Source organism: Rattus rattus, chromosome 10, assembly GCF_011064425.1.
Source record: "Rattus rattus isolate New Zealand chromosome 10, Rrattus_CSIRO_v1, whole genome shotgun sequence".
Classification (NCBI taxonomy): Eukaryota; Metazoa; Chordata; class Mammalia; order Rodentia; family Muridae; genus Rattus; species Rattus rattus.
In genome coordinates this window covers 77627422-77653157 of record NC_046163.1, presented here as the reverse complement: position 1 = coordinate 77653157, position 25736 = coordinate 77627422, and the positions used below count along the sequence as shown (strand labels likewise).

General features: G+C 38.4%; 1 protein-coding gene across 1 annotated transcript in view; it reads left to right on the top strand.

The window, feature by feature from the left end:
- Window positions 1-25736, top strand: part of LOC116911635 (contactin-associated protein like 5-1) — a 910869-nt gene that overhangs the window by 593277 nt on the left and 291856 nt on the right. Inside the window, exon 12 of the mRNA XM_032915594.1 lies at window positions 6962-7081. Within this exon, the coding sequence (XP_032771485.1) occupies window positions 6962-7081 (120 nt within the window). The remainder of the gene's footprint in view (window positions 1-6961; window positions 7082-25736) is intronic.

Genomic DNA, 25736 nt, shown 5'->3' with positions numbered 1-25736 from the left:
AAGAAAATATTTAAGAAAGATAGTGAATCAAGGTTCTCTTTTTTAAATGTTTCTCTGAGGAGTCATGACTGAGCTGATAGAATATGTCTTGGGACATACTCTAGACACAGTACTTTATGGCTGCTTCTCTGTAAATTAAGGTTCCTGGAAACACAAAGGTTAAGATGAGAAAAGGATGAGAAAACTAAGATAGTATAGTATCTGGAAACAGCTGGTACTTACTAACAGTGGAGGATGCAGGTACATCTTCAGCACCTGGAACATAAAAGCAACAATCTGTGGTGTGCCACCATTTATCAGTTATTTGTTTCTGTATGCATATCTGTGTATGCATGGGTACAAATGCATATGTACATATGTGGAGGACAGATCATAAACTCCAGTTTTGTTCTTCAAGACATGTCCACATATACTGTTATTTTATTTTGAATCAGGGTCTCTTACTATCCTGAAACTCATCAAATAGGTTGGTAACAAAAGTTCAGGGATTAGCCTCCTTGTTGCTAGGTTTGCACACCCAGACTTTGTGGTTGCTTGATTATTCATTTGGTCATTTTATGTGAATTCTGGGAATCATCCTGGAGTCCTTATGCTTGCAAGGTAACCGCATTACAATCAAGGTTCTGCTGACTGCTTTCCCTCCATTATCACTGTGATTCTATACAATTTCTGTTCATTTTGAAATAATGCTTCTTTAACTTGTTGAAGAGTAAAATGAAATTATTTTTAAAGTTAAATTTATTTTTACTTATTTTTATGTGTATGTGTTTGTGCTTGAGTTTGTGTGTGTGTGTGTGTGTGTGTGTGTGTGTGTGTGTGTCTACTTGTCTCAATATGTACCATGTGCTCTTGAGTATCCACAAAGGCCAGAAAAGTGTCAGATGCTCTAGCACTGGTGATACGGATCATTGTAAGAGGTACATTGTGAGTACTGGGGAACAAACCCAGGGCAGAGCAGCACATGTTCTCAGTTAGCTGAGTCTTTCCTCCAGTCCAAACTGAATCTTTTCCAAGAAACTTTTCAGAACACTGTTTTTAGTCTGATGTCATAGGGCATCTTGTAAATCGTGAGTTTCCAGGATGGTGTCAAGATTTGTGGCTGCCAATTAATATAGTCAGAGGAAAACTGTCACTGAAGTCATGGCCACTGACATTCATCTCAGCCCAGCACCAACATAAGGTACATTTACTTTTCTGCTACCAATAGGCTGGACTTCCTTTAGGAATGGACTACTAAAAAGAGTTTTTATCATCGATATTTTCATATTTATATTTTAGCCATATCACATTATTCAGATTGCTTACTGTGTATTTTGTAGACTGACTTACTGCATTGTAGAATGCCAGTATGTCCTACTATGTAACAGGCATTTTGTACATAAAGCTTTTGTTTTATATATAGTGATGGTTTCTACAGACTGCCTTTGATGTCTCGTTTCAAAAGAGGCTTTAAAGTATACATAAGGCTTGAGTAGAGTCGAAGTTGAAAGTAGTTACCAATCTTGGTACTTTCCAATCCTTCGTCATACATCAGGGATTTGACGGTCTATAACCCAGGAGCATACAGCACCTTCTGACTCTTTCTTTGTGTTCTAATATTGAACCAGGACATCTTACCATGTCTTTTGAGTGCTGCTTGTGACCTCAGATCTCAAAAGCTCTGCAAACTCCAATATAATTCCCTGATAGTCTTTTAACTGATTTTTGTGGTTCTAGTTAGTTTTAATGACATTTTCTTTTCTTGGTTGACACAAGGCCCAGTCAAACTCTCAAAAATCTCATGCACTAGGGGTTTGATAAACTTAATTAAATAAATTGCTGCTAAATAACATGTTTCACATATTATTCATTCCCAGAATTAATTTGATTTTATTTATGTCTATAGGCAGTGTGTATAGCTCTGTATTGGATTATAATTAAGTGGTAAACTCCATCACCTAGGATACCACAAGAAAGAAGAGACACAGAATTGAAACATTTTTAATTATTTCTTTTATTTTTGAAATTGTAATTACATTATTTATCTTGTCACTTTCCTCCCTTCAAACCATGCCATAAACATTCTTTGCTGTTTTTCAAATCCTTCTCCTCTTTTAAAATTAATTATTGTTGCACACATTCTTGTATATATGTTTACATATGTACAAGAAAATAATAGATATGCTAAGAAGAATTAAAACATGTTTTAACCCTTAAATATAGGTGCCAAGAAGAAATATATACAGTTTACTGAGTGAAAAGCTTACCATGTTAACATGAGCATTTGAGTTATAATTTTCAGGACCCACAAAAAATAGCCAGGCATGGTAGTCTGCACCTGTAATCATAGTGCTTGGTAGGCAGATCCAGGTATGTTTCTGAGGCTCACTGGCCAAGCAGTCTTGCCAAATTGATGAGCTTCAGATTCATTCTCAAAATCCAAGGTGCACAGGCTTCCAAGATTGTAAGAGGGTTAAGATGTTTGCTAATGAGTCTTACAACCTGAGTTCAATTCCCAATGTGCTTGAGATGGAATAAGAGAACCAACTGAATTAAGTTTACTCTGGCATGAGTAAATGATGGCATATGCCCATCAACTTTAAAAGTCCTGGTAGGCAGTAAGGAGAATAATGGAGGAAGACACCTAATGTCAATCTCTAGCCTCTATATGCACACATAAATGTGTCCACATATACGCACACAGGGATACACACACACACACACACATACACACACACACACACACACACACACACACACACACACACACACACACCCTTTAAACTGAGTTTCATACTTGTTTCCATAGATTTAAAATAGAAATATAAATGGCAAAACAGCAAGAATATTCCTCTGACCTTTGGTACTTGAAAAGGTGAGGTTGAAATAAAACTATTTTGTTATCTCAATAATATCATCATCTTTAATGAGAGAGAACATCACAAGGATGTTCCAAATTTTTCATTAGACAATAAATTCTCTCCTACAACTGTACTCAGACTATTTCCCTCAGATATGAAAACGGATCTGTTTGTTCTGCCTGGTCCCAATACACATCTACTCTGTTTGTGTAAAAGTTTATCCTAAAGGACCTGATGTTTCTGCCATTAGCCTTTTTGCTGAGAAGTGCAAATCTTTGCATGAACTCCTGACAGTAACAATTCAACAGCAATGCAGAATTTACTAGTTGGTGTTTTTAATAGAGGCAAATATTGCTATATCCAAAGCATCTTTCTGTGATAAACAGAATCTCCCTCTTGTTGAAGACATTTTATTGTCTCCTTTCTTAAGAGTTCAATTCCCAGAAATCATATGGTAGCTCACAACCATCTGTATTGGAATCTGATGTCCTCTTCCAGTGTGTTTGAAGGTAGCTACAGTGTATTCATAATAAACAAACAAACAAATTTTTAAAATAAAGAATTAATAAAGTTGAGATGGCCTACCATCTAAGCCTCAGAAGGCAGGTTTTCAATGTTTGGTAAAAAGATAAAAGGAGGAATTGTTTTTCTAGACAATGCTCTCCTTTCTAGAATGCCAATTCCCTAGTGCTCTTCCTGTGAGGTGTTCTGAGATTTTTGCTGAGTCTGTGGGAATTTTTGTGTTCTTACTAATAAATGCTTCCTCTTTCTTGTCTTTTGCTTTTCTTTATTGGATGTTGACCAAAACTTAAGAATGTTCTCCAGGGTACACAAGTTTCTCTTTTTCTGAAATCCTACCCACCAGATGACCACCTGGCACCATGTGGCTAACCTCCATGTCTGCTTACCTGAAACACAATGGCTTCCTCTGTCCCCTTTATCGTCTCCATTCTCTTCCTCTGAGAAGTTACTGAGATTTTCAGCTTTGCCTACCTTGGGGATTCTCCTCAAACTTCTAATAAAGACCATTTCAAATTATTCTAAGGGAGGCTAAAAACCCGATATAAAAATCTTGATACCCTTAGTATCTTGTGGTGACCACAAAGAGATACCTCCAAACTTTCACTAATATTGTATGTGTGCCTCTACATGGGTATGCTTATCTGTCCAATCACATGTGTATATGGACAGGTGTTGATGTTGGCTATCTTATGTTGTCACTCTCCACTTTCTCTTTTGAGGTAGTGTCTGTCACTGAACCTGGAGCTCTTCAATTCAGCTGGGATTCTAGGCACACACAGTTCTGTATATGGGTTCTAGCAATCAGGATCAGGTTTGTAGGCTTGTATGGAAAGCCTTCTTTTTACAGCGGTCTCCCAAGCCCAACCAACAACTGCCTTTTGATTTTCTTTTAGGCAGGCCCTTACTTCTCAGCAAGACGTTCTGTGCTTCCTGCCTCTGTGCCCTCTATATAATTTAAGACTGCATATTAATATTTGTGATATTAGTGTTTGCTTCCCATTTTATCCTTAACTTCTTTTTTTCCTTTTCATTCATTTTATTTGAAGTATGTTTGGCCATGTTACTACTATTTATGATTTTGAATAAACTGTCATTATCTTTGCTTCTTCAAGTTTATAAAAAAACACTGAGTCCGCTTTTCCTCAAGAACATTCGTGCCTTCCACTTTTTAATACCCAAATCTATGATTCACTTGTCATTTGATCTTGGTGTTGAGTGTATGACTGGGCCCAGTGTTACCTTCTCCTTCATGGCTTCGTAATCATTAAAGCAATACTAGATAAGAGTTCAGAAAGAGTGTGAGAACTTGCTGAATCTCATGGTGGTCCAACTCATAAAGTCTCTACTACAAATATGAATTGTGTGAAGTATCCCTGTAAAAGGACATATATTCCTTTTATGTCCTTAGTATGTCTTAAGGTCAACTCAGTCCCAAGGTCAAGTGACTTGACCTGGCCCAATTACAATAGTAAGTTCCACCTGGGCCAGATGTTCTAGTCTCCTGTTTTGTTTTGATTCTGTTTGTCTGTTTTGTTTGTTTTTCCTTTTTGAAATAAGGTTGTAATATGTCATACTGGCTGGTGTGGAGTTCTTTATTTCGAACAGTGTTGCCTCAAGCTTACAGAGATCTTGTTTTCCATTAAAGAGGCTTCACTACTACACTAATACTCCTTCTGAAGAGCTGGTATCTCTGGCATCTGGAAAAAAAGAAGCTACCGAGAAGTACCAAGGCATCTTTGTCTTTTAGTCAAGAAAGAAAATGATTCCACATTTGGGGCAGGGGTGGGGGGGTGGAGTTACACCAAACTTCTTAGCTAATTTTTACTTCCTGTTAGAAAATTAAATAAAATCTGATAACTGTGAGACTGTGCCCTGTGTTCTGTCCTGTTCTCATAGGACACTATAGGAGAATATGTGTGCCTTCCATGTCTCATGGCACAGGTCCTTTGAGACATGCTAAATTAAACTCATACTGACAAAGGGATTTTGGAGATATTAGGCATGTTTGACCTATTTTGTCACAACTCAATAAAAGATTCAACAATAGTTTAAACACATAAAGACAAAAAAAAGAATTAAACTTGCAAGAAGACATATACGTGACAAAACAAATACAACAACAATATGAAAAAAACATCAAAATAATAGGATGGTGAAACAAAATTAAAAAAGCCAAGCACAGGAAGTAGAAGGAAGAACAAGTTCAAGGGTTAGAGTGCATGATGGAAGAGAGAAACAAAATAGCAGATCTTCCGTGAAGAATCCTTATACAGAAATAGATTAATCTGCAGCTGGAGAGATGGTTCAATAGATAAAAGTGCTTTTGGCATGAAGGTCTTACTTTCCATTCCCAGGACCAACATCAAAGCCAGAATGTGCTCTTCCACTATACTTTGACAGGCCTGCAAGCCCATGGGATATGAAGCAATAAAATGACAAGGGACCATGGATAAAGCCAAAAGGAAGATGATAACAGACACCTGAAGTTGTCCTCTTACCTCCATATACACATCTGGACATACTATGCTGGCTAGGTTTTGTCAACCTGACACAACCTAGAGTAGTCTCAGAGGTTGAAACTTCAATAGATAAAATGCTGCCGTAAGACTGAGCTATAGGAAAGCCTGTAGTGCTAGTTCTTGAGTAGTGACTGAAGTGGGCAGCCAATTGTAGTTTGTGCTTTCTAATGGCAAGGGGCACTGAATAGCCTAATAAAGCATGCAGAGCAAGCCATGAAGAAGGAGTTAGTAATCTGTATCCCTTCATAGCTTCTGCATCAGTTCCTGACTACACATTCCTGCCTTGAGACCCTGCCCTCACTGCTTACTGGATTACTCTCATGGCTTGAGTATCCTGTTTTCTAATGACACATAGGTCAATTATTCTCAGAAGTGTCATTGATTCCAGTGAACTGGGATCTGTCACATCAATCAATAAATAAAATTCCATATGTGGTTCTTTATACTCCAGTCAGTTGGGAGTATTTTCTCCATTCGTGTTCCTTTTTCAAAAATGACAAGAGCTTGTGTCCAGTTGGCATAAACTCATCCAGCCTAGTTTCTGAACTACTAGAGTAGAGAAATCAAGCAGAGTATAATCAATCCAGGAAGCAAATGTGTATTTGTTTCTTAGTGGTTGTGGATCTGATGTGATTAATTGCCTCAAATTCCTACAACTGTCGTTTCTCTATAGTGAAACAGTAGAGAAACCATTTCTTCCCAAGACACTCCTCTCTGCAAAGGGTATTTAATCTCAGTCCCAAACTGAGAATGGGGTATGGTTTTACTCATCTGGTTTCTGCCTTGGTATGAGTAATACAAGTGTGAATAACCAAGTGTGCGAAACTGTGCAAAAACTGTGGGCTAAAATATGCCTTTCTCATTTAAGTTGATTTTTTTGTCAGGGTATTTTTCACAGCAACAAAAATGAAGCTGAAATAGTGTACAAGTCTTCCAAGTACCAGAACACTGACCTATAAATGTTCCAGGGACTATACATGAGGGGAAGGAAAACTCATGAGTAATTGGCTAAAGTATGAGCTACTGACTCTTGTGGGGAATATTAAGAATCAAGTAGAGTTTGCCTTTTTCTTTTTACAGCCATCTATGAGCAATCATGTGAGGTGTATAGACACAAAGGTCACACAGCTGGGTTCTTCTATGTTGACTCTGATGGCAGTGGGCCGCTGGGACCCCTTCAGGTGTACTGCAATATTACCGGTAAGAGCCACTTTTCTCAGCATGCTCAACCTGGATGAATGGTGGTATGGAATCAAAGGGAGAGTCTAGGAAGGCATATTGAGTATTCAAAAACGCACCAGACTTGCTTCATGGGGGAAAGAATGCTATCTTGAAAAATAATAGAAATTAGCTTAATTATTGTCAAGACAAAGAATAGAGAGATCTCCGTAGTCCTGAAGAAGGAATGAATTACCAAGTGTTCTCTGTAAGGCTTCCCAAAAAACTTCATTATTAGAACTCAGCAACATAAATAAAGGGAGATAGAAAACAAAACAAATAAACACAAAAGAACAAGGCATAAAATTCAGTGGGAAGTCCGGATTCGCAAAGGGGAACTCTACTGTAATTCTATGCATGGTTCTAGAGACTGTGTACCTTTTGATTTTTACCAACTTTTGCTTCAATGGTTCATCAGTGAAATGGGAAGAAGATGACTACACAAAAATGAACTGTGAGGATCACAGATAATCAGGCATGACAATGGACCAGCAAGTGAGGACATACAAAACACAGCTTTTACCTCAAAAGTACTAAGAGATTCTTTGTTCTAGAGGGTGACCATGGACTGAGAACATAGATTTAGGTTACCATGAATTTCATGTTCCATCATGCTAATGGTTTCATAAAGATCCTATTGCACTATTTGTAAGTCAACATATTTACACACTTCTATATACTAGTGAAATAACAAGAGAGAAGACTTCAGAAAAGCAGGAACTTCTCTGCCCTGAACTTCATAGCATATTTGATGGATTTCTTAGCCTCTGGGTTTCTGAAACTTAGGTATCTCCTCATACATTTCAATATAGCTTGTCAGAAAGTCACCAGAATGTTGGTTTATGCATAGAAATATTTAGTAAACTACTGTTCAATATGCCAAGATTCCCCAAGAAATTACAAAATTTTTTATCAGCCAATCATCTTCTTGAAATATTCAATGTAGATGTAGCTTCATTTTCTGGAAATTATAGTTCCTTTACAAATCACCACTATCACTATCACCACCACCATCATCCTCATCATTATCATCACCATCATCATTGACGGTTAACCCCCCCCCACACACACACACACTGGAATATTCTGAGATCATGTAGCTTGTTTATAAATCAATTACAAAGTTTAAAAGTGTTATGTGAGGGAGCAACATGTTGAGCAGATAAAGACACTTAGTGCGAAGCCTGATGACCTAAAATTAATCCCTGGAGCCCACATAGTGGAAGGAGAAAACTGACTCCATCAAGATTGCACATGTTCTACTCTGACTTCTAAGATTCACAGTAGTGCAAATGTAAACTTCCCACCAGTAAAATAAATGGTTAAAAATGTCATTTGATGGATAATTTATTCTATAAAACAATTCCACAGTGCCAAACATTGATGATTTTAAATGTTTAACATTGCAAGCAGTCCAGATATGATTGAGCATTATTAATCGGCTTACCTCTTTCTCCCTCTTCGTCTCCCCACCCCACATACAAACACACATCACAAGGGGGAGGGAGAGAGAGAGGGAGAGGAAGACACAGAGGTGGGGGGGTGTAGTTTATTTCAAGTCTGGTCTTCAAAGATCCAAGATGTCCTGTGTAATAGAGCAGCAAAGTCAGGCCTCTTATATGTCATTGAGCATTTGGTGAGGCAGCATACCTATAGAGCTCATTCTAGCCTTGATAGTATCCAAGGCACAGAAATTGCACTATGCATGTTCATGAGGCAGTGAACTAAGGAAGAGGACTATGAGATGCTGTAGATAAGATGCAATAAAACTGCTTCAAGAAGTGATGAGAAGGCATCCTGCTCATTTTTCCAAATGAATTCAAAGATCCAGACACTGGCTTCAGAAAGTGCTAGTCATGTTAGTTTCTTTATTACTTCATACAGTGAGGAGTGACTATATGTTATTTTTGTAGGTGCCTTAGAGGCGGAATAGAAATTATGCTGCTTGCTGTTCTTAGTTGTTGTTACATAGTCCTGTTTGACAACCTAGTCTTGGACTGATATTGTAAATGTATTTTGATTCTTTTAAAACCATAACTCTACCCAAGGTTCTTAATAAAATATTTAGAATTCTAGGATAGCTTCTAATTCCCTAAATGCACTTATCTTAAACTTTATAAAATATTTAGATGCAAATTAGCTTGGTCTATATTTTTTAAAAACATAGGTGGTTTTTGCTAAAAGACAAAGGGAACAGTTAGATGCTGCTAAGTATCAGCTATGGCAGATCTTCCTGGTTGCTGCCTCCGCGGAGAGCCCGTGGGCAGCACCCCACAGGTAAGACCAACTTTTCTGCTACAAACGACTTGCCTGGTGAACTCAGGTCTCACAGAGGCGGAGTTCCTCTGGGACCGGACACTTCCAGTGTTTGGCCAGACTCCGGGGCCGGCGGATCCCTGCCCTCAGCAGGTCTCTGCTCCCAGACCCCCTGGAGGGGAGTTCTCGCCGCCTGGCCGGGCGGGCACTCCTGAGGCAGCAGAGCGGAGGAGACCACCAACGCTGCCCACCCCTGCTCACTTCCCTGGCCCAGGAGGAAACTGTTAACGGCCTCTGGGTACCCGTAGAGGAGGGCCCAGGAGCAGCAGGTCCACCGCATCTGAGACACCGCACCTGAAGGGACAGACCGGATAAACAGTTCTCTGCACCCAAATCCCGTGGGAGGGAGAGCTAAACCTTCAGAGAGGCGGACACGCCTGGGAAACCAGAAGAGACTGCACGCTGCACACAGTACTGATCCCAGAGGAAAACACCAAAAGATATCTGGAACTCTGGTGCACGGAACTTCCCAGAAGGGGCGGCGCAGATCTTCCTGGTTGCTGCCGCAGCGGAGAGCCCGTGGGCAGCACCCCGAGAGCAAACATGAGCCTCGGGTCCACAGGTAAGATCAACTTTTCTCCTGCAAGTGACTTGCCTGGTGAACTCAAGACACAGGTCCACAGGAACAGCTGAAGACCTGTAGAGAGGAAAAACTACACGCCCGAAAGCAGAACACTCTGTCCCCATAACTGGCAGAAAGAAAACAGGAAAACAGGTCTACTCCTGACACACAGGCTTATAGGACAGTTTAGCCACTGTCAGAAATAGCAGAACAAAGTAACACTAGAGATAATCTGATGGCGCAAGGCAAGCGCAGGAACCCAAGCAACAGAAACCAAGACTACCTGGAACCATCGGAGCCCAATTCTCCCATCAAAACAAACATGGAATATCCAAACACACCAGAAAAGTAAGATCTAGATTCAAAATCATATTTGACCATGATGCTGGAGGACTTCAAGAAAGACGTGAAGAACTCCCTTAGAGAACAAGTAGAAGCCTACAGAGAGGAATCGCAAAAATGCCTGAAAGAATTCCAGGAAAACATAAATAAACAAGTAGAAGCCCATAGAGAGGAGACACAAAAATCCCTGAAAGAATTCCAGGAAAACACAATCAAACAGTTGAAGGAATTAAAAATGGAAATAGAAGCAATCAAGAAAGAACACATGGAAACAACCCAGGATATAGAAAACCAAAAGAAGAGACAAGGAGCTGTAGATACAAGCTTCACCAACAGAATACAAGAGATGGAAGAGAGAATCTCAGGAGCAGAAGATTCCATAGAAATCATTGACTCAACTGTCAAAGATAATGTAAAGCGGAAAAAGCTACTGGTCCAAAACATACAGGAAATCCAGGACTCAATGAGAAGATCAAACCTAAGGATAATAGGTATAGAAGAGAGAGAAGACTCCCAGCTCAAAGGACCAGTAAATATCTTCAACAAAATCATAGAAGAAAACTTCCCTAACCTAAAGAAAGAGATACCCATAGGCATACAAGAAGCCTACAGAACTCCAAATAGATTGGACCAGAAAAGAAACACCTCCCATCACATAATAGTCAAAACACCAAACGCACAAAATAAAGAAAGAATATTAAAAGCAGTAAGGGAAAAAGGCCAAGTAACATATAAAGGCAGACCTATCAGAATCACACCAGACTTTTCGCCAGAAACTATGAAGGCCAGAAGATCCTGGACTGATGTCATACAGACCCTAAGAGAACACAAATGCCAGCCCAGGTTACTGTATCCTGCAAAACTCTCAATCAACATAGATGGAGAAACCAAGATATTCCATGACAAAACCAAATTTACACAATATCTTTCTACAAATCCAGCCTTACAAAGGATAATAAATGGTAAAGCCCAACATAAGGAGGCAAGCTATACCCTAGAAGAAGCAAGAAACTAATCGTCTTGGCAACAAAACAAAGAGAAGAAAAGCACACAAACATAACCTCACATCCAAATATGAATACAACCGGAAGCAATAATCACTATTCCTTAATATCTCTCAACATCAATGGCCTCAACTCTCCAATAAAAAGACATAGATTAACAAACTGGATACACAACGAGGACCCTGCATTCTGCTGCCTACAGGAAACACACCTCAGAGACAAAGACAGACACTACCTCAGAGTGAAAGGCTGGAAAACAACTTTCCAAGCAAATGGTCAGAAGAAGCAAGCTGGAGTAGCCATTCTAATATCAGATATAATCAATTTTCAACTAAAAGTCATCAAAAAAGATAAGGAAGGACACTTCATATTCATCAAAGGAAAAATCCACCAAGATGAACTCTCAATCCTAAATATCTATGCCCCAAATACAAGGGCACCTACATACGTAAAAGAAACCTTAATAAGCTCAAAACACACATTGCACCTCACACAATAATAGTGGGAGATTTCAACACCCCACTCTCATCAATGGACAGATCATGGAAACAGAAATTAAACAGAGATGTAGACAGACTAAGAGAAGTCATGAGCCAAATGGACTTAACGGATATTTATAGAACATTCTATTTTTAAAGTAAAAGGATATACCTTCTTCTCAGCTCCTCATGGCACTTTCTCCAAAATTGACCATATAATTGGTCAAAAAACGGGCCTCAACAGGTACAGAAAGATAGAAATAATCCCATGCGTGCTATCAGACCACCACGGCCTAAAACTGGTCTTCAATAACAATAAGGGAAGAATGCCCACATAAACGTGGAGATTGAACAATGCTCTACTCAATGATAACCTGGTCAAGGAAGAAATAAAGAAAGAAATTAAAAACTTTTTAGAATTTAATGAAAATGAAGGTACAACATACCCAAACTTATGGGACACAATGAAAGCTGTGCTAAGAGGAAAACTCATAGCGCTGAGTGCCTGTAGAAAGAAACAGGAAAGAGCATATGTCAGCAGCTTGACAGCACACCTAAAAGCTCTAGAACAAAAAGAAGCAAATACACCCAGGAGGAGTAGAAGGCAGGAAATAATCAAACTCAGAGCCAAATCAACCAAGTAGAAACAAAAGGACCACAGAAAGAATCAACAGAACCAAAAGTTGGTTCTTTGAGAAAATCAACAAGATAGATAAACCCTTAGCCAGACTAATGAGAGGACACAGAGAGTGTGTCCAAATTAACAAAATCAGAAATGAAAAGGGAGACATAACTACAGATTCAGAGGAAATTCAAAAAATCATCAGATCTTACTATAAAAGCCTATATTCAACAAAACTTGAAAATCTGCAGGAAATGGACAATTTCCTAGACAGATACCAGGTACCCAAGTTAAATCAGGAACAGATAAACCAGTTAAACAACCCCATAACTCCTAAGGAAATAGAAGAAGTCATTAAAGGTCTCCCAACCAAAAAGAGCCCAGGTCCAGACGGGTTTAGTGCAGAATTCTATCAGACCTTCATAGAAGACCTCGTACCAATTTTATCCAAACTATTCCACAAAATTGAAACAGATGGAGCACTACCCTTCTACGAAGCCACAATTTCTTATACCTAAACCACACAAAGACCCAACAAAGAAAGAGAACTTCAGACCAATTTCCCTTATGAATATCGATGCAAAAATACTCAATAAAATTCTGCAAACCAATCCAAGAGCACATCAAAACAATCATCCACCATGATCAAGTAGGCTTCATCCCAGGCATGCAGGGATGGTTTAATATACGGAAAACCATCAACGTGATCCATTATATAAACAAACTGAAAGAACAAAACCACATGATCATTTCATTAGATGCTGAGAAAGCATTTGACAAAATTCAACACCCCTTCATGATAAAAGTCCTGGAAAGAATAGGAATTCAAGGCCCATACCTAAACATAGTAAAAACCATATACAGCAAACCAGTTGCTAACATTAAACTAAATGGAGAGAAACTTGAAGCAATCCCACTAAAATCAGGGACTAGACAAGGCTGCCCTCTCCCTACTTATTCAATATAGTTCTTGAAGTTCTAGCCAGAGCAATCAGACAACAAAAGGAGGTCAAGGGATACAGATCGGAAAAGAAGAAGTCAAAATATCACTATTTGCAGATGATATGATAGTATATTTAAGATCCCAAAAGTTCCACCAGAGAACTACTAAAGCTGATAAACAACTTCAGCAAAGTGGCTGGGTATAAAATTAACTCAAATAAATCAGTAGCCTTCCTCTACACAAAAAAGTAACAAGTCGAGAAAGAAATTAGGGAACGACACCCTTCATAATAGACCCAAATAATATAAAGTACCTCGGTGTGACTTTAACCAAGCAAGTAAAAGATTTGTACAACAAGAACTTCAAGACTCTGAAGAAAGAAATTGAAGAAGACCTCAGAAGATGGAAAGATCTCCCATGCTCATGGATTGGCAGGATTAATATAGTAAAAATGGCCATTTTACCAAAAGCGATCTACAGATTCAATGCAATCCCCATCAAAATACCAATCCAATTCTTCAAAGAGTTAGACAGAACAATTGGCAAATTCATCTGGAATAACAAAAAACCCAGGATAGCTAAAGCTATCCTCAACAATAAAAGGACTTCAGGGGGAATCACTATCCCAGAACTCAAGCAGTATTACAGAGCAATAGTGATAAAAACTGCATGGTATTGGTACAGAGACAGACAGATAGACCAATGGAACAGAATTGAAGACCCAGAAATGAACCAACACACCTATGGGCACTTGATTTTTGACAAAGGAGCCAAAACCATCCAATGGAAAAAAGATAGCATTTTCAGCAAATGGTGCTGGTTCAACTGGAGGTCAACATGTAGAAGAATGCAGATCGATCCATGCTTATCACCCTGTACAAAGCTTAAGTCCAAGTGGATAAAGGACCTCCACATCAAACCAGATACACTCAAACTAATAGAAGAAAAACTAGGGAAGCATTTGGAACACATGGGCACTGGAAAAAATTTCCTGAACAAAACACCAATGGCTTATGCTCTACAATCAAGAATCGACAAATGGGATCTCATAAAACTGCAAAGCTTCTGTAAGGCAAAGGACACTGTGGTTAGGACAAAACGGCAACCAACAGATTGGGAAAAGATATTTACCAATCCTACAACAGATAGAGGGCTTATATCCAAAATACACAAAGAACTCAAGAGGTTAGACCGCAGGGAGACAAATAACCCTATTAAAAAATGGGGTTCAGAGCTAAACAAAGAATTCACAGCTGAGGAATACCGAATGGCCGAGAAACACCTAAAGAAATGTTCAACATGGTTAGTCATAAGGGAAATGCAAATCAAAACAACCCTGAGATTTCACCTCACACCAGTGAGAATGGCTAAGATCAAAAACTCAGGTGACAGCAAATGCTGGCGAGGATGTGGAGAAAGGGGAACACTCCTCCATTGTTGGTGGGGTTGCAGACTGCTGCAACCATTCTGGAACTCAGTCTGGAGGGTCCTCAGAAAATTGGACATTGAACTGCCTGAGGATCCAGCCAAACCTCTCCTGGGCATATACCCAAAAGATGCCCCAACATATAAAAAAGACACGTGCTCCACTATGTTCATCGCAGCCTTATTTATAATAGCCAGAAGCTGGAAAGAACCCAGATACCCTTCAATAGAGGAATGGATACAGAAAATGTGGTACATCTACACAATGGAATATTACTCAGCTATCAGAAACAATGACTTTATGAAATTCGTAGGCAAATGGTTGGACCTGGAAAATATCATCCTGAGTGAGCTAACCCAATCACAGAAAGACATACATGGTATGTACTCATTGATAAGTGGCTATTAGCCCAAATGCTTGAATTACCCTAGATGCCTAGAACAAATGAAACTCAAGACGGATGATCAAAATGTGAATGCATATCACTCCTGAGAGACACAGCCAGAATACAGCAAATACAGAGGCGAATGCCAGCAGGAAACCACTGAACTGAGAACTGGACCCGCGTTGAAGGAATCAGAGAAAGAACTGGAAGAGCTTGAAGGAGCTCGAGACCACATATGTACAGCAATGCCAACCAAACAGAGCTTCCAGGGACTAAGCCACTACCCAAAGACTATACATGGACTGACCCTGGACTCTGACCTCATAGGTAGCAATGAATATCCTAGTAAGAGCACCAGTGGAAGGGGAAGCCCTGGGTCCTGCTAAGACTGAACCCCCAGTGAACTAGACTTTTGGGGAGAGGGAAGCAATGGGGGGAGGGTTGGGAGGGGAACACCCATAAGGTAGGGGAGGGGGGAGGGGGATGTTTGCCCGGAAACCGGGAAAGGGAATAACACTTGAAATGTATATAAGAAATACTCAAGTTAATAATAATAAAAAAATATAAAATAAATAAATAAATAAATAAATTAATTAATTAATTAATTAAAAAAAAAGTATCAGCTATGACTTGAATCCAGGAGGCATGGCTGCCACTCACTGAATTCAGACATTTCAGTGAATTTTAATTGGAACATAAAGGTATCTGTTAACTCTAAACACATAACTTAAAATTTTTCTCCATCTTAAATGGAAGAAAGACAATGTGAGAAATCCATGGCTTAAGGTGAATCTGACTTCTTACAGGTGGTCCCTTTGGTCTGTGATTAATCCTGATCACTAGATATTATGCTCTACCCAGATCAAGATTCTATTCTATTGACTGGAACCTTTTCCATGATGGGCTTTTATGGCTGCCCTACTACTGACTTGATAATTTAGATGGTCATAGATAGGATAGGTCATAGATAAATCTTTCCTATTGTTGCAATTGAGTAAAATATGTAAAAAAAGTTATTAAAAATGTAACCTAGAAAGTATGACCTGAACAACAAGGTTTACGCAATCAAGTGAATGTCTAGGATTCACTAAATATTGAGTCTAATTCAATTAGCACATTACAGGGCAACTTTGAAACTTCAAAGCTTGCTTCAGATGATGGAATGTCTCCATCAAGGCCATACCTCCTAAACTTACTGACATTCTGCCACATTGTAACCAACTGGGAACAAAGTAATCATTTCTAGAGACTGAGGTAGACATTCTTATTCAAATCACCACATCACCACATGACAGAAGCAAGAAGGATCCTAAATTTGGATTCAGACTATATATATATAGGCATGGTGACCTATACCTGTAATTCCAGGGCTGAGCAGGGATTACATTGCTGATGCAATGACAGGTCATGGACTATTAAGGGGAAGGGGCTTGGTGAAAAGTCTATAGGCCACAAAGGTACAACACATGAGATATCTTAAAATAGTTCTCATGGAACCCTGGGTAATTCTCACAAGATTGTTTTTATGAATGAGGAAGAATAAGCTCTCTTCGTTTCCTTGAATTTCTGTATCAGCAGGTAATTTTTCCCTTTCACATGTACTCCCTCTTCTGAAATCCTTTACTAGACTGTGCAGCTTGATATTTAGCCTCCCAAGCTACAATCTTACATAAAGCTCTTTACAAAAAACATACCCTCAGGCATCTTGTTTAAATGATGGAGAATAGACTAATACAAAGTGTGACAAATGTCTGGATTTACTTTTACAGCTTCCTTCATGATTCCTTTGTAATGAGCATAGTGAAATCACTGCCAAGTTCAAGTATCATTATTCATTTCTCCTTTGTTCTTCTCTACTTTAGGTGATGCATTTCAGACTAAAGCCCTTCCACTTTAAATCCATAACAGTTTGGAGCTGTGAAAAGTTTTAGTATTCAGTCTTAACCTGTTATGAGTCATTCTTAGGATTTGCAACTTCTGCTGTAAGTCTAGGTGTAAAGGATGCTTTACTGTTCCTCCTTTTCTTCCTGTACTTTATCCACTACCTAGCTTTTCCCAAAGCCTTTCATCTTCAAATATGGGAGAGAAATAGTTTTGGGACTTGTGCTGAACTTTAAATGAAATGCATGAGCATTATAGCCATACAACCTCAGACAAGTAATTTAGCCATTATTGATTTGGTTTTCTTGTCAGAAAGTAAATGTTATAAAAGTGATTGTCTTTCAAGATTATATGAACATCTCAGTATATGTGCTGGCATAGCTACTTCCCTCATTGCTGTAACAAAATACCCACAAAGCAACTTAAGGAAGGCAGAGTTTATGTTGACTCATGGTTTAAAGATACAGGCTATAACAGTAGTAAGAACATGAGGCACCTGATTACATTGTATTCATAGTGAGGAAGCAGAGTACAATTGATGCTGATATATTTTTTTGCTTTATCCTTTCTATTCACTCTTGGACTCCAGTCCATACAGTAAGTGCCATCCACATTTAAAGTGGGTTTTCCCGCCCATGTTAATCTCAATCTTACAAGTCCCTCAAAAGTGTGCCCAGTGGTCTTAGGTGATTTTGGTGCTGACGATTCACAGTTTGTATTAACCCGGATACACATGAAATCCCAATTCTTCTAAACCAGTCTCGAAACAGTGATCTGAAGTTATATAGTGACTGTAAATTTAACCTTCACTTACACTCACAGTTGTTCACACATTAGAAACTGTATGTATCCATTCTCAACACAAGAGATAAAATAATAAAATTGACTGCTCTAAATGGTCATGCTATTTCCAATACTCTAGGAATCTGGAGGGAAGCTATCTGGAAAAGAACTTAGCTTGATGAAGCAAAACTAGACTGAGAATCTCTGACTTTATTTCTTCAGAACTCAGCTTGCAGTGAGTGTGTCTACTTTTATAACATTTTCCTTAGAACTCAGTTTGTCATCAGAATTTTTTCATGTTGAGAGACAGTTGTCCACCTATTAAATATATTTATTTACTAGCTATTTAATTTTTTCCTGTGGTTTACTCAATTGCATTTTTATGTTCAAAGTTGTTTGTGTGGAGTCACTTATAAACACATTTCCTTCCAAATCAATAGAGTCAATGTCATTTTCACTTGTGTAGGACAATATACATGAGTTACAGGGAATTAACAGAAAAAATGTTTACGTGAATTTCTAAATCAAAACTTGTTTTCCATTGTCAAATATTTCCTAATCCATTTCCAAGATACCTTAATAGTCTTCTAAATTACATCCCGGGTGTTATGATACTTCAATCCTCTCTGCTTGGCAGCACCTGCTGCTTTCATTAAAACGTATCAAAGTACGCATAATTGAATAGGTGTGACTGAGGTCTCTCCAATTTTTCTAGTCATAATTACACAGCATGATTGAGGTAATAGATTATCATTACAGGTATTGAGAGCAAGTAGGAATTGTGTCCACAGAGTTTGGATTCTGCTGTTAGATTTGCTTCTTTAGGTTACAGCAATGCCTGTTATTTACTCATGTACACTCCTGTCAGTATAAGCTGAATGAAAGTCATTGAGTACATAAGAAGAAGACACTCATGGATACTTTTCCCTCACACTTTGAGTGTGCTTTCAGTGTTGGAGAAATGTACTAAAGGAATTTACTGCTTTGTATCGTGGTATTTGTAAAGCACTTTTATTCTGGCATTTTACCACTGACTTCACCCAAGCAATCTACTTCCAAAAAATTCACAGAAACACAGCCATGTATATGTGCTGTCACTTAAGAAGACACATAGCTTTTGTGACTAAGTTATTACTTATTTGTATATATAAACCCAGTCAATATTTTATCTTCTAACCTTGTATTTATAGAAAATCTTTAGTTCCCTTTTAATGACCCTTGATTAATGGTTTTTCAACCTCATGGAATGTGTTGTAAGTTGCCTGTTGGCAATCTCTGAAGCAGTTAACTCATGTCACTAGAAGAATGGAAGAGTTCTCATTACAGTTTTGACAACACAGAGACTTAATAGCATTCCTATTATGAAAGAGCTAAATAATTACTAATATAATTTTAGAAATTCTTATAGGATCATCATTAAGAATTATGAAATCATCTAATAGTCTATATAGCATAACTATAAGAAAATACATCTTTGTTATTCTGCAGAAATCAGGTCAAAAAGTGGGTAAATACCTTGTGAGATATATGTATGTGTATATATACAGGAAAAGCATATTGATAGCAGGAATCTATTCTACAGTGAAATTCACCTTGTCCTTGTCTAAAGGAGGAACTCCATCATAAATTTTGATCCATAGTGGAACCATCTCAGGACGATCACCTACTAGATCCTAGCTTCTTCATGGTGGTTCCTGGCACAGACCTCAACGTGATGGCCTCTTTTTACTTCTCAGGTGGTCTTTACTTTTCCATGATCTTTGATCCTGTCTCACTTTCCTCACTATATCTACCCTCTCTGTAAGCAAGGCAGGTATCTATCTTCATGGGCAGTAGGCTTAGTTCATCCTTGGAATTTTCAAAGCCAGTTTCCTTGTGGAGAATCACTCATGGACCATGTATGTGGTGTGGCTCACTTGAATGTTAATTGCTTGTAATAATACTAATTGCTGGTTTCTTCTTTATATATTTTCAACTTATATTGTGGCTTAAATTTCAGGAGAATAATTTGATTTTTCTAATGAAGGATTTGTCAAAGAGTTCAGAAACAGCCATCTGCCAGTTAGAAGAAGCAGCTTCTTATGCACCATGATCTTACCTACAGTGTGGGCCACACAGGGCTTCAGAAGAATGCAATCTCAAGCTAAGGCTAATAGTGAATCTTATCTCCATGTGTAGAAGCCTCTGCTTTCAAGTGACCTCTCTGAGCTAGCACCAGATGGCATAATCTCTTTATAAATTAATCCATTAAACAAAACAACTAAGTCATAAAGCTGTGGCTTTACACTGAAATTAAAACACTGTCACCTTCAAATTGCCAAGAATATTAATAGCCACTTAGAGAAATTTTTCCACAGATCTACTTAGCCTGGCCTGTTAGTCGAACCACACTAGAATGAAAAGAAGTATCCCATCCCAAGTTCAAGATATTTTCAGGCATTGGACTTGCAGTTTTTTCATTCTTCTCTTCTCTATTACTGCACAAATTTCTCAAGTTCTTTATTAGTCTGCATCCTTATATATTTATGATATGCTCTGTTATGTATGCATTATTCAACTATGCAGATATTAATACATGAAAATTACATCCTAATAATGTTGACTGTTTGGCACCAAAGTTCACACAGTGAATAAATCTATTTTTGTCCTTAAGAAACTCAAAAATAAAAATAAACCAAATATTTAAATTAAATTAACACTTTATAAAAATTACTTACTTATTATACTATGTGTCTGTGTCTGTGTCAGTCTTAGTGCCTGTGTCTGAGTCTGTGTCTATGTCTGTGTCTATATGTGTATGTCTGCATGTGGAAGCCAGAGAACATTTTTGAATGTTTTCCCTTCAGTGCCACCTACCTTTGTATTTGAACCAAATTTCTCATTTTCTTTATGTTCAATAATTCAAACTGCACTAACTGGGCAAGTCTCCAGAGGTTACCTTGCTTATTTCAATCCAGAACCAGTGTTCTTGACCCTTCTTAATAGTTTTTACTGATGGAATTCTGCTCTTTGTCCAGTCGAGGAAAATTCTTTACCAGTAGAGCTATCTCTCCAAACTCAGATTATTTTATGCATCTCTCAATAAATTATGTACTTCTTAATTCTTATTTACTTCTTCTTTATTTATTTCTATGGGCTACATTTTTCCTTTATTCCTTCCATCAATTATGCAAAAGTTTATCCAGACAAATTGTATTTTAATATGGACTGAGCTGATACCACAATCACAAAATGAATAAACCTATTATTTTCCTCAAAAACTGTTTTTAAGAGAAGACAGGTGAAGTACATACATATTTTATACTGGATGTGGAAAATATATTGGGAAGGCATTGATGGCACAGAAATACAACATGGGAGGGATTAATTGAGGAAAGATGTAAAGGGGAGCAAGAGTTGTCATTATTCAAGGTGACTTTGAATAGCTGTGTTTTGAGCTACAGTTTGTGTGTATGTGTGAGTGACGGTTTGTGTGTATGTGATGGATATTTGTATGGTGAATACATACACATGTGTGTGAGCATCTGCCCCCATAATTATATACAGAGATAAGAAAAATGACAGCAGATGTAAGAGGGTCTCTCTTTAACTTGGAAATCAACTGGTGATGAAAAAGCCTCCAAATCCCCCCACTGACTCTTCCCTCCACCATGTCAAGGTTATTGGCACAGGTGGAAAAGCAAGGCTTTCTATGTGTGTAATGGGGATTTAAAGTCAAGTACTCAGCTTGGCCCATAGGTACTGTTTACCCACTAAGCCATGTCTCTAGCCTCAAGCTGACTTTGTACTAAAAATAACTTTTATTTTTAAAGCAGCTACTAGCCTGAATTGCCATGCTCTGCTTTTCACAATAGAGATGGCTCTGGTACCTATAACCATTGGGGAAAAATATAAATTCTCTCTGTTTTACAGGAAGGCACAGAAATCCCATGTGCTAAACATCTTGCCTAGATTTGAATATACCACTGAAAATTGTCAGGTTGTGACTATGAAGCCTAAGTGCTCAGGTTCCCAGCAAGTCTGGGCTCCTGTTCCCTAATATGCTACATTGAGCTTGCATGGTTCCTTCCATGTGTGATTGGACCCTCAGGGAAGACTGTAAAGAGAAGTCTCCAGTTCCCACTGTACATTCTGCACCACTACTTTTGTCTTCTGTAAGACGGATTTGGCCATACCTCCTTCTAGAGTTCCTGGGTAGTGAATGAAAAGAATATAAAGCTGAGAGTGTACAGCTTGAAGTGAGTCTTAACTACTGGGAGACCCCCCAAGTGAGTCCCAAGAACATAGTTTGATGCAAACACAAGAGATTTATTTTCAGGCATGTTGGGGTAGACCTTCAATCAGCCCCTCATGGTGAGTGATTAGAAGGCGACCCCACATGACTATAACAAGCAGTTTTTATACTTTTTAAGGGTACAGGTTATATCACCAAGGTTACAGTTTGAACTTATTGGCTAAGCATATTGACCTTTGAATCTATTGGCTAGCAATCGTATAACATGCATTCAAACTCTATCTGAGACCGGAGGGTCTATCAGTGCATTCTGCATTTTTTCAAGAATCTCCCTGCTCCTTAGAGAACTGTGGGTGAAGAATGGAATTTGGCCTAGCCTTGATCTGAGGCAGGAAGCTGGGACTTGGCCTAATCTTGACCTGAGGCAGTAGGTGTAAGGCTGGCTAAAGCCCCTAGGATCCTTTGAGGTTTTTGATGTCCAATTATCATAACTCATAAGCTGAGAAGAGGGTTTAAAATGTCATTTTCTAGCTCTTTATTCAGTAAGTGTGAACATGAGTCAGAAACACTATTTATTTAGCATGCTATAATCGTTATGTTGAATGTCAATTTGTTAACCTAGAGGCATCTAGGAAAGAAACATTGGGAATGTCTACGTGAGTTTCCTAGAGTGTGCTAACTAAGGTGGGCAGACCCTTGCTATATTAGTGCTGCCACTTGATGAGCTGAACTTATGGATGAATAAAAAGAAACAAAAGGAATAAGAATCAATCAGCACTCATCTCTTTCTACTTCTTGGTATGGGGGTATGATGTGATTAGCTTTCTCAAGCTCCTGCTGCCATGAATTCTCGGTCATCACAGACTGCAGACTTGAACTTTGAGTCAAAATAAAGCCTATGTTCTTTAAGCTGCTTTTGATATTTTTTCCCATCAAAAATGGAGAGAGTATCTTCTACATACATCTGTAGACATTTGAATTATTTCTTCAAAGCAATCAGCCTAGTATTGAACACTTAGTAAGGATCCTATTTTATTCATCTTTCTACAGAAAAGGGGCCCTGTTTTAGAACCTTGAGTACAGGGCTATACATATATGATACATTTCTGTGCAGATATATTTAGTGTTCCTGGTTTTAGTAACAGGGGAACCAACAAAAATCAATCAACATGCTGCCCTCTGTCCTGTTAACTGATAACATCCGTGTACAAAGTCCCTTGTACATTAAAAGAATAAAGTAATCTAGCCCTAAATGCAGTTTCATTAAGACTCTCTCTCTCTCTCTATATATATATATATATATATAACACTATCATTGGGGAGAGAGTGAGGTGGGCTATCAGGGAAAAGTGCTTATAATAGTTTGGTTTATATGTTGTAATACTTGATATTGTTTGGGGTGGCTCTGAAACCTCAGGAAGTAAAATCATTCCTATGGAAATGAGTTACTGCAGAGAAGGTCTTAAAGGTTGTACTCCAGCCTCCTTATAGGCATTTCTTTCTGGTTTTTTTTTTTTTTGTTGTTTTTTTTTTTTTTGGTTTTTTTTTTCAGAGCTGGGGGCCGTACCCCGGGCCTTGCGCTTCCTTGGCAAGCGCTCTACCACTGAGCTAAATCCCCAACCCCTTCTTTCTGCTTTTTGACTACAGTTGTTATATACTAGCATGTTCCTACTGTCATATGTTCCTCATGAACCAAAAGCATGAGCCAAATAAGCTTCTTCTCTCTTATGATGCTTCATTCAAGTACTTTATCACAGGGACAAGAAAACTAATTGATATGCAGCCAATGGAGGCATTTACAAGCTGTTGAAAGGTCCTTCCCAAGCGGGAGAGTCTTACTCGAGTATCAGGATGATGTGAACCCAAGAATTCACGAGTAGCCGGTCTTGATGCAATCAAGGAAGAGGTTTATTCGGGAAGCCAGAGCTCTGGGGACGACACATATCTCACGCAGGAGACAGATGAGTTGACCCCAAACTCAATTTCAGGGCTCATTTTATAGAGAAAATCACTCAGGCGGGAAGCAGTAAGTGTGTAACAATTTCATTGGCACATTCAAATTGGCACACTCTATAACACAAATTTAGTCAATTTATCTAAGCAAACCATATCCCTGTTCTTGTCTTTCTCAGAATTACTGAACCAGCCCTAATCTGGGCCAGATGGTCTTGTGGTTAGTCTATTTGTTGGAACAGAAGGCCATGTCCTCAGGCTGGGTATGAGTAGGTCTCTGAGTGCTGTACTGGGGTCAGCTAAAAATTTTCCATTCTTACACTGTGAATACTGTACCACTTTTCTTGTCTCTTTTATTTTATACCATTTTGCTGTCAAGCATTTCCATCAACTCTCCCTTTATCCCAAACATCCCCTTTTAGGTCTGACCAAGCGACTTTGACCTGGGCTATACTTGTGGCCTGTGGATCACATCATATAACTAAGAATCTTCTACTGCATCCACATGAATTTTTAAGACTGTGGATTGGATTGAATCTCAACTGTAATTTCCTAGCTTTGCCATGTTGTTTGACTTATGTGATTTAATTTTACTCTTCCTCAATTTCTTCCTCTGTAATTAATAACAAAATCTGTTTGCAAGGTTATTATAAAGATTACATGGTGCAATCACTGTAAACCACAAGAGAAATGTCTCGCATTGTACATCCAATATGCATTTCCTGTTCTTTTCATATTATTGTTCAAAATTTAAACAATATTTATACTTTCCATTTGATTTTCAAGACCCATTGTTTGTTTCCAATACAGAAACTTCTCACCTCTTAAATTTCCCCTTTTCTTATTCTTTCTATGTCTTCCTGTCTCTGTCCTGTCTGTCTCTCTTACTTTGTTTCTTTCTGTATGTATGGTGTATGTGCATGTTATATATGTCTATGATATGTGAGTGGTAAATGTGTGTGTGTGTGTGTGTGTGTGTGTGTATGTGTGCTGCATGAGAACTTGTTCATGTGGCTATGCATGAATATGTGGGTGACCATATATGTGCATATAATCCCACATAAACCAAAAGTCAACATGAAGAGAATTCCTGTATCACTTAACTTTAGTTTTGGAGACATGTTCCTAACTGAATCCAAAGGTGTTCATTTTCCGTTGGTTGCTTGTCCAGTGAGCTCTAGGTGAGTCTGTCTCTGACTCCCTGGTACTGATTCTGAAAATCCAATCTCAGGTTTCTCCATTTTCTCTTATGAAATCTCCAATTTCTCTTATGAAACTAGCTCTTTACTAAGTGAAGCAACTCTAAAAACCATATTTATTTGTTTTCCTGGTGTCTAATTTTTTCAATTGTTATAATGCATATTTTGGAGGATACCAAGAGAGGAAAGACTAATTTGGCTCTCATGTCCAGACCTATTTGTCACTTATGGTTGAGAGAGCCATGCGTAGCAGTGCAGCCTGGCAGTAACATACAAAAAAGTACAGCTATTTAATTTTCTCCTTCTTCACTTTTATCCCAACTATGCCCCCAGTTTAGGGGACTGTATTCCTCCATTCCAGTCCAGTATTCCCTTCTTAATGACCTAGGTTCTTCATAACCAGTTAAGATTAAAATAAAAATTAGTCTTCACAATTGGCTTCCATGATATACACTTTTGTAGAGAATGTCCAGTGCTTATACATATGTCCTGTCAATTGTTTTGATTC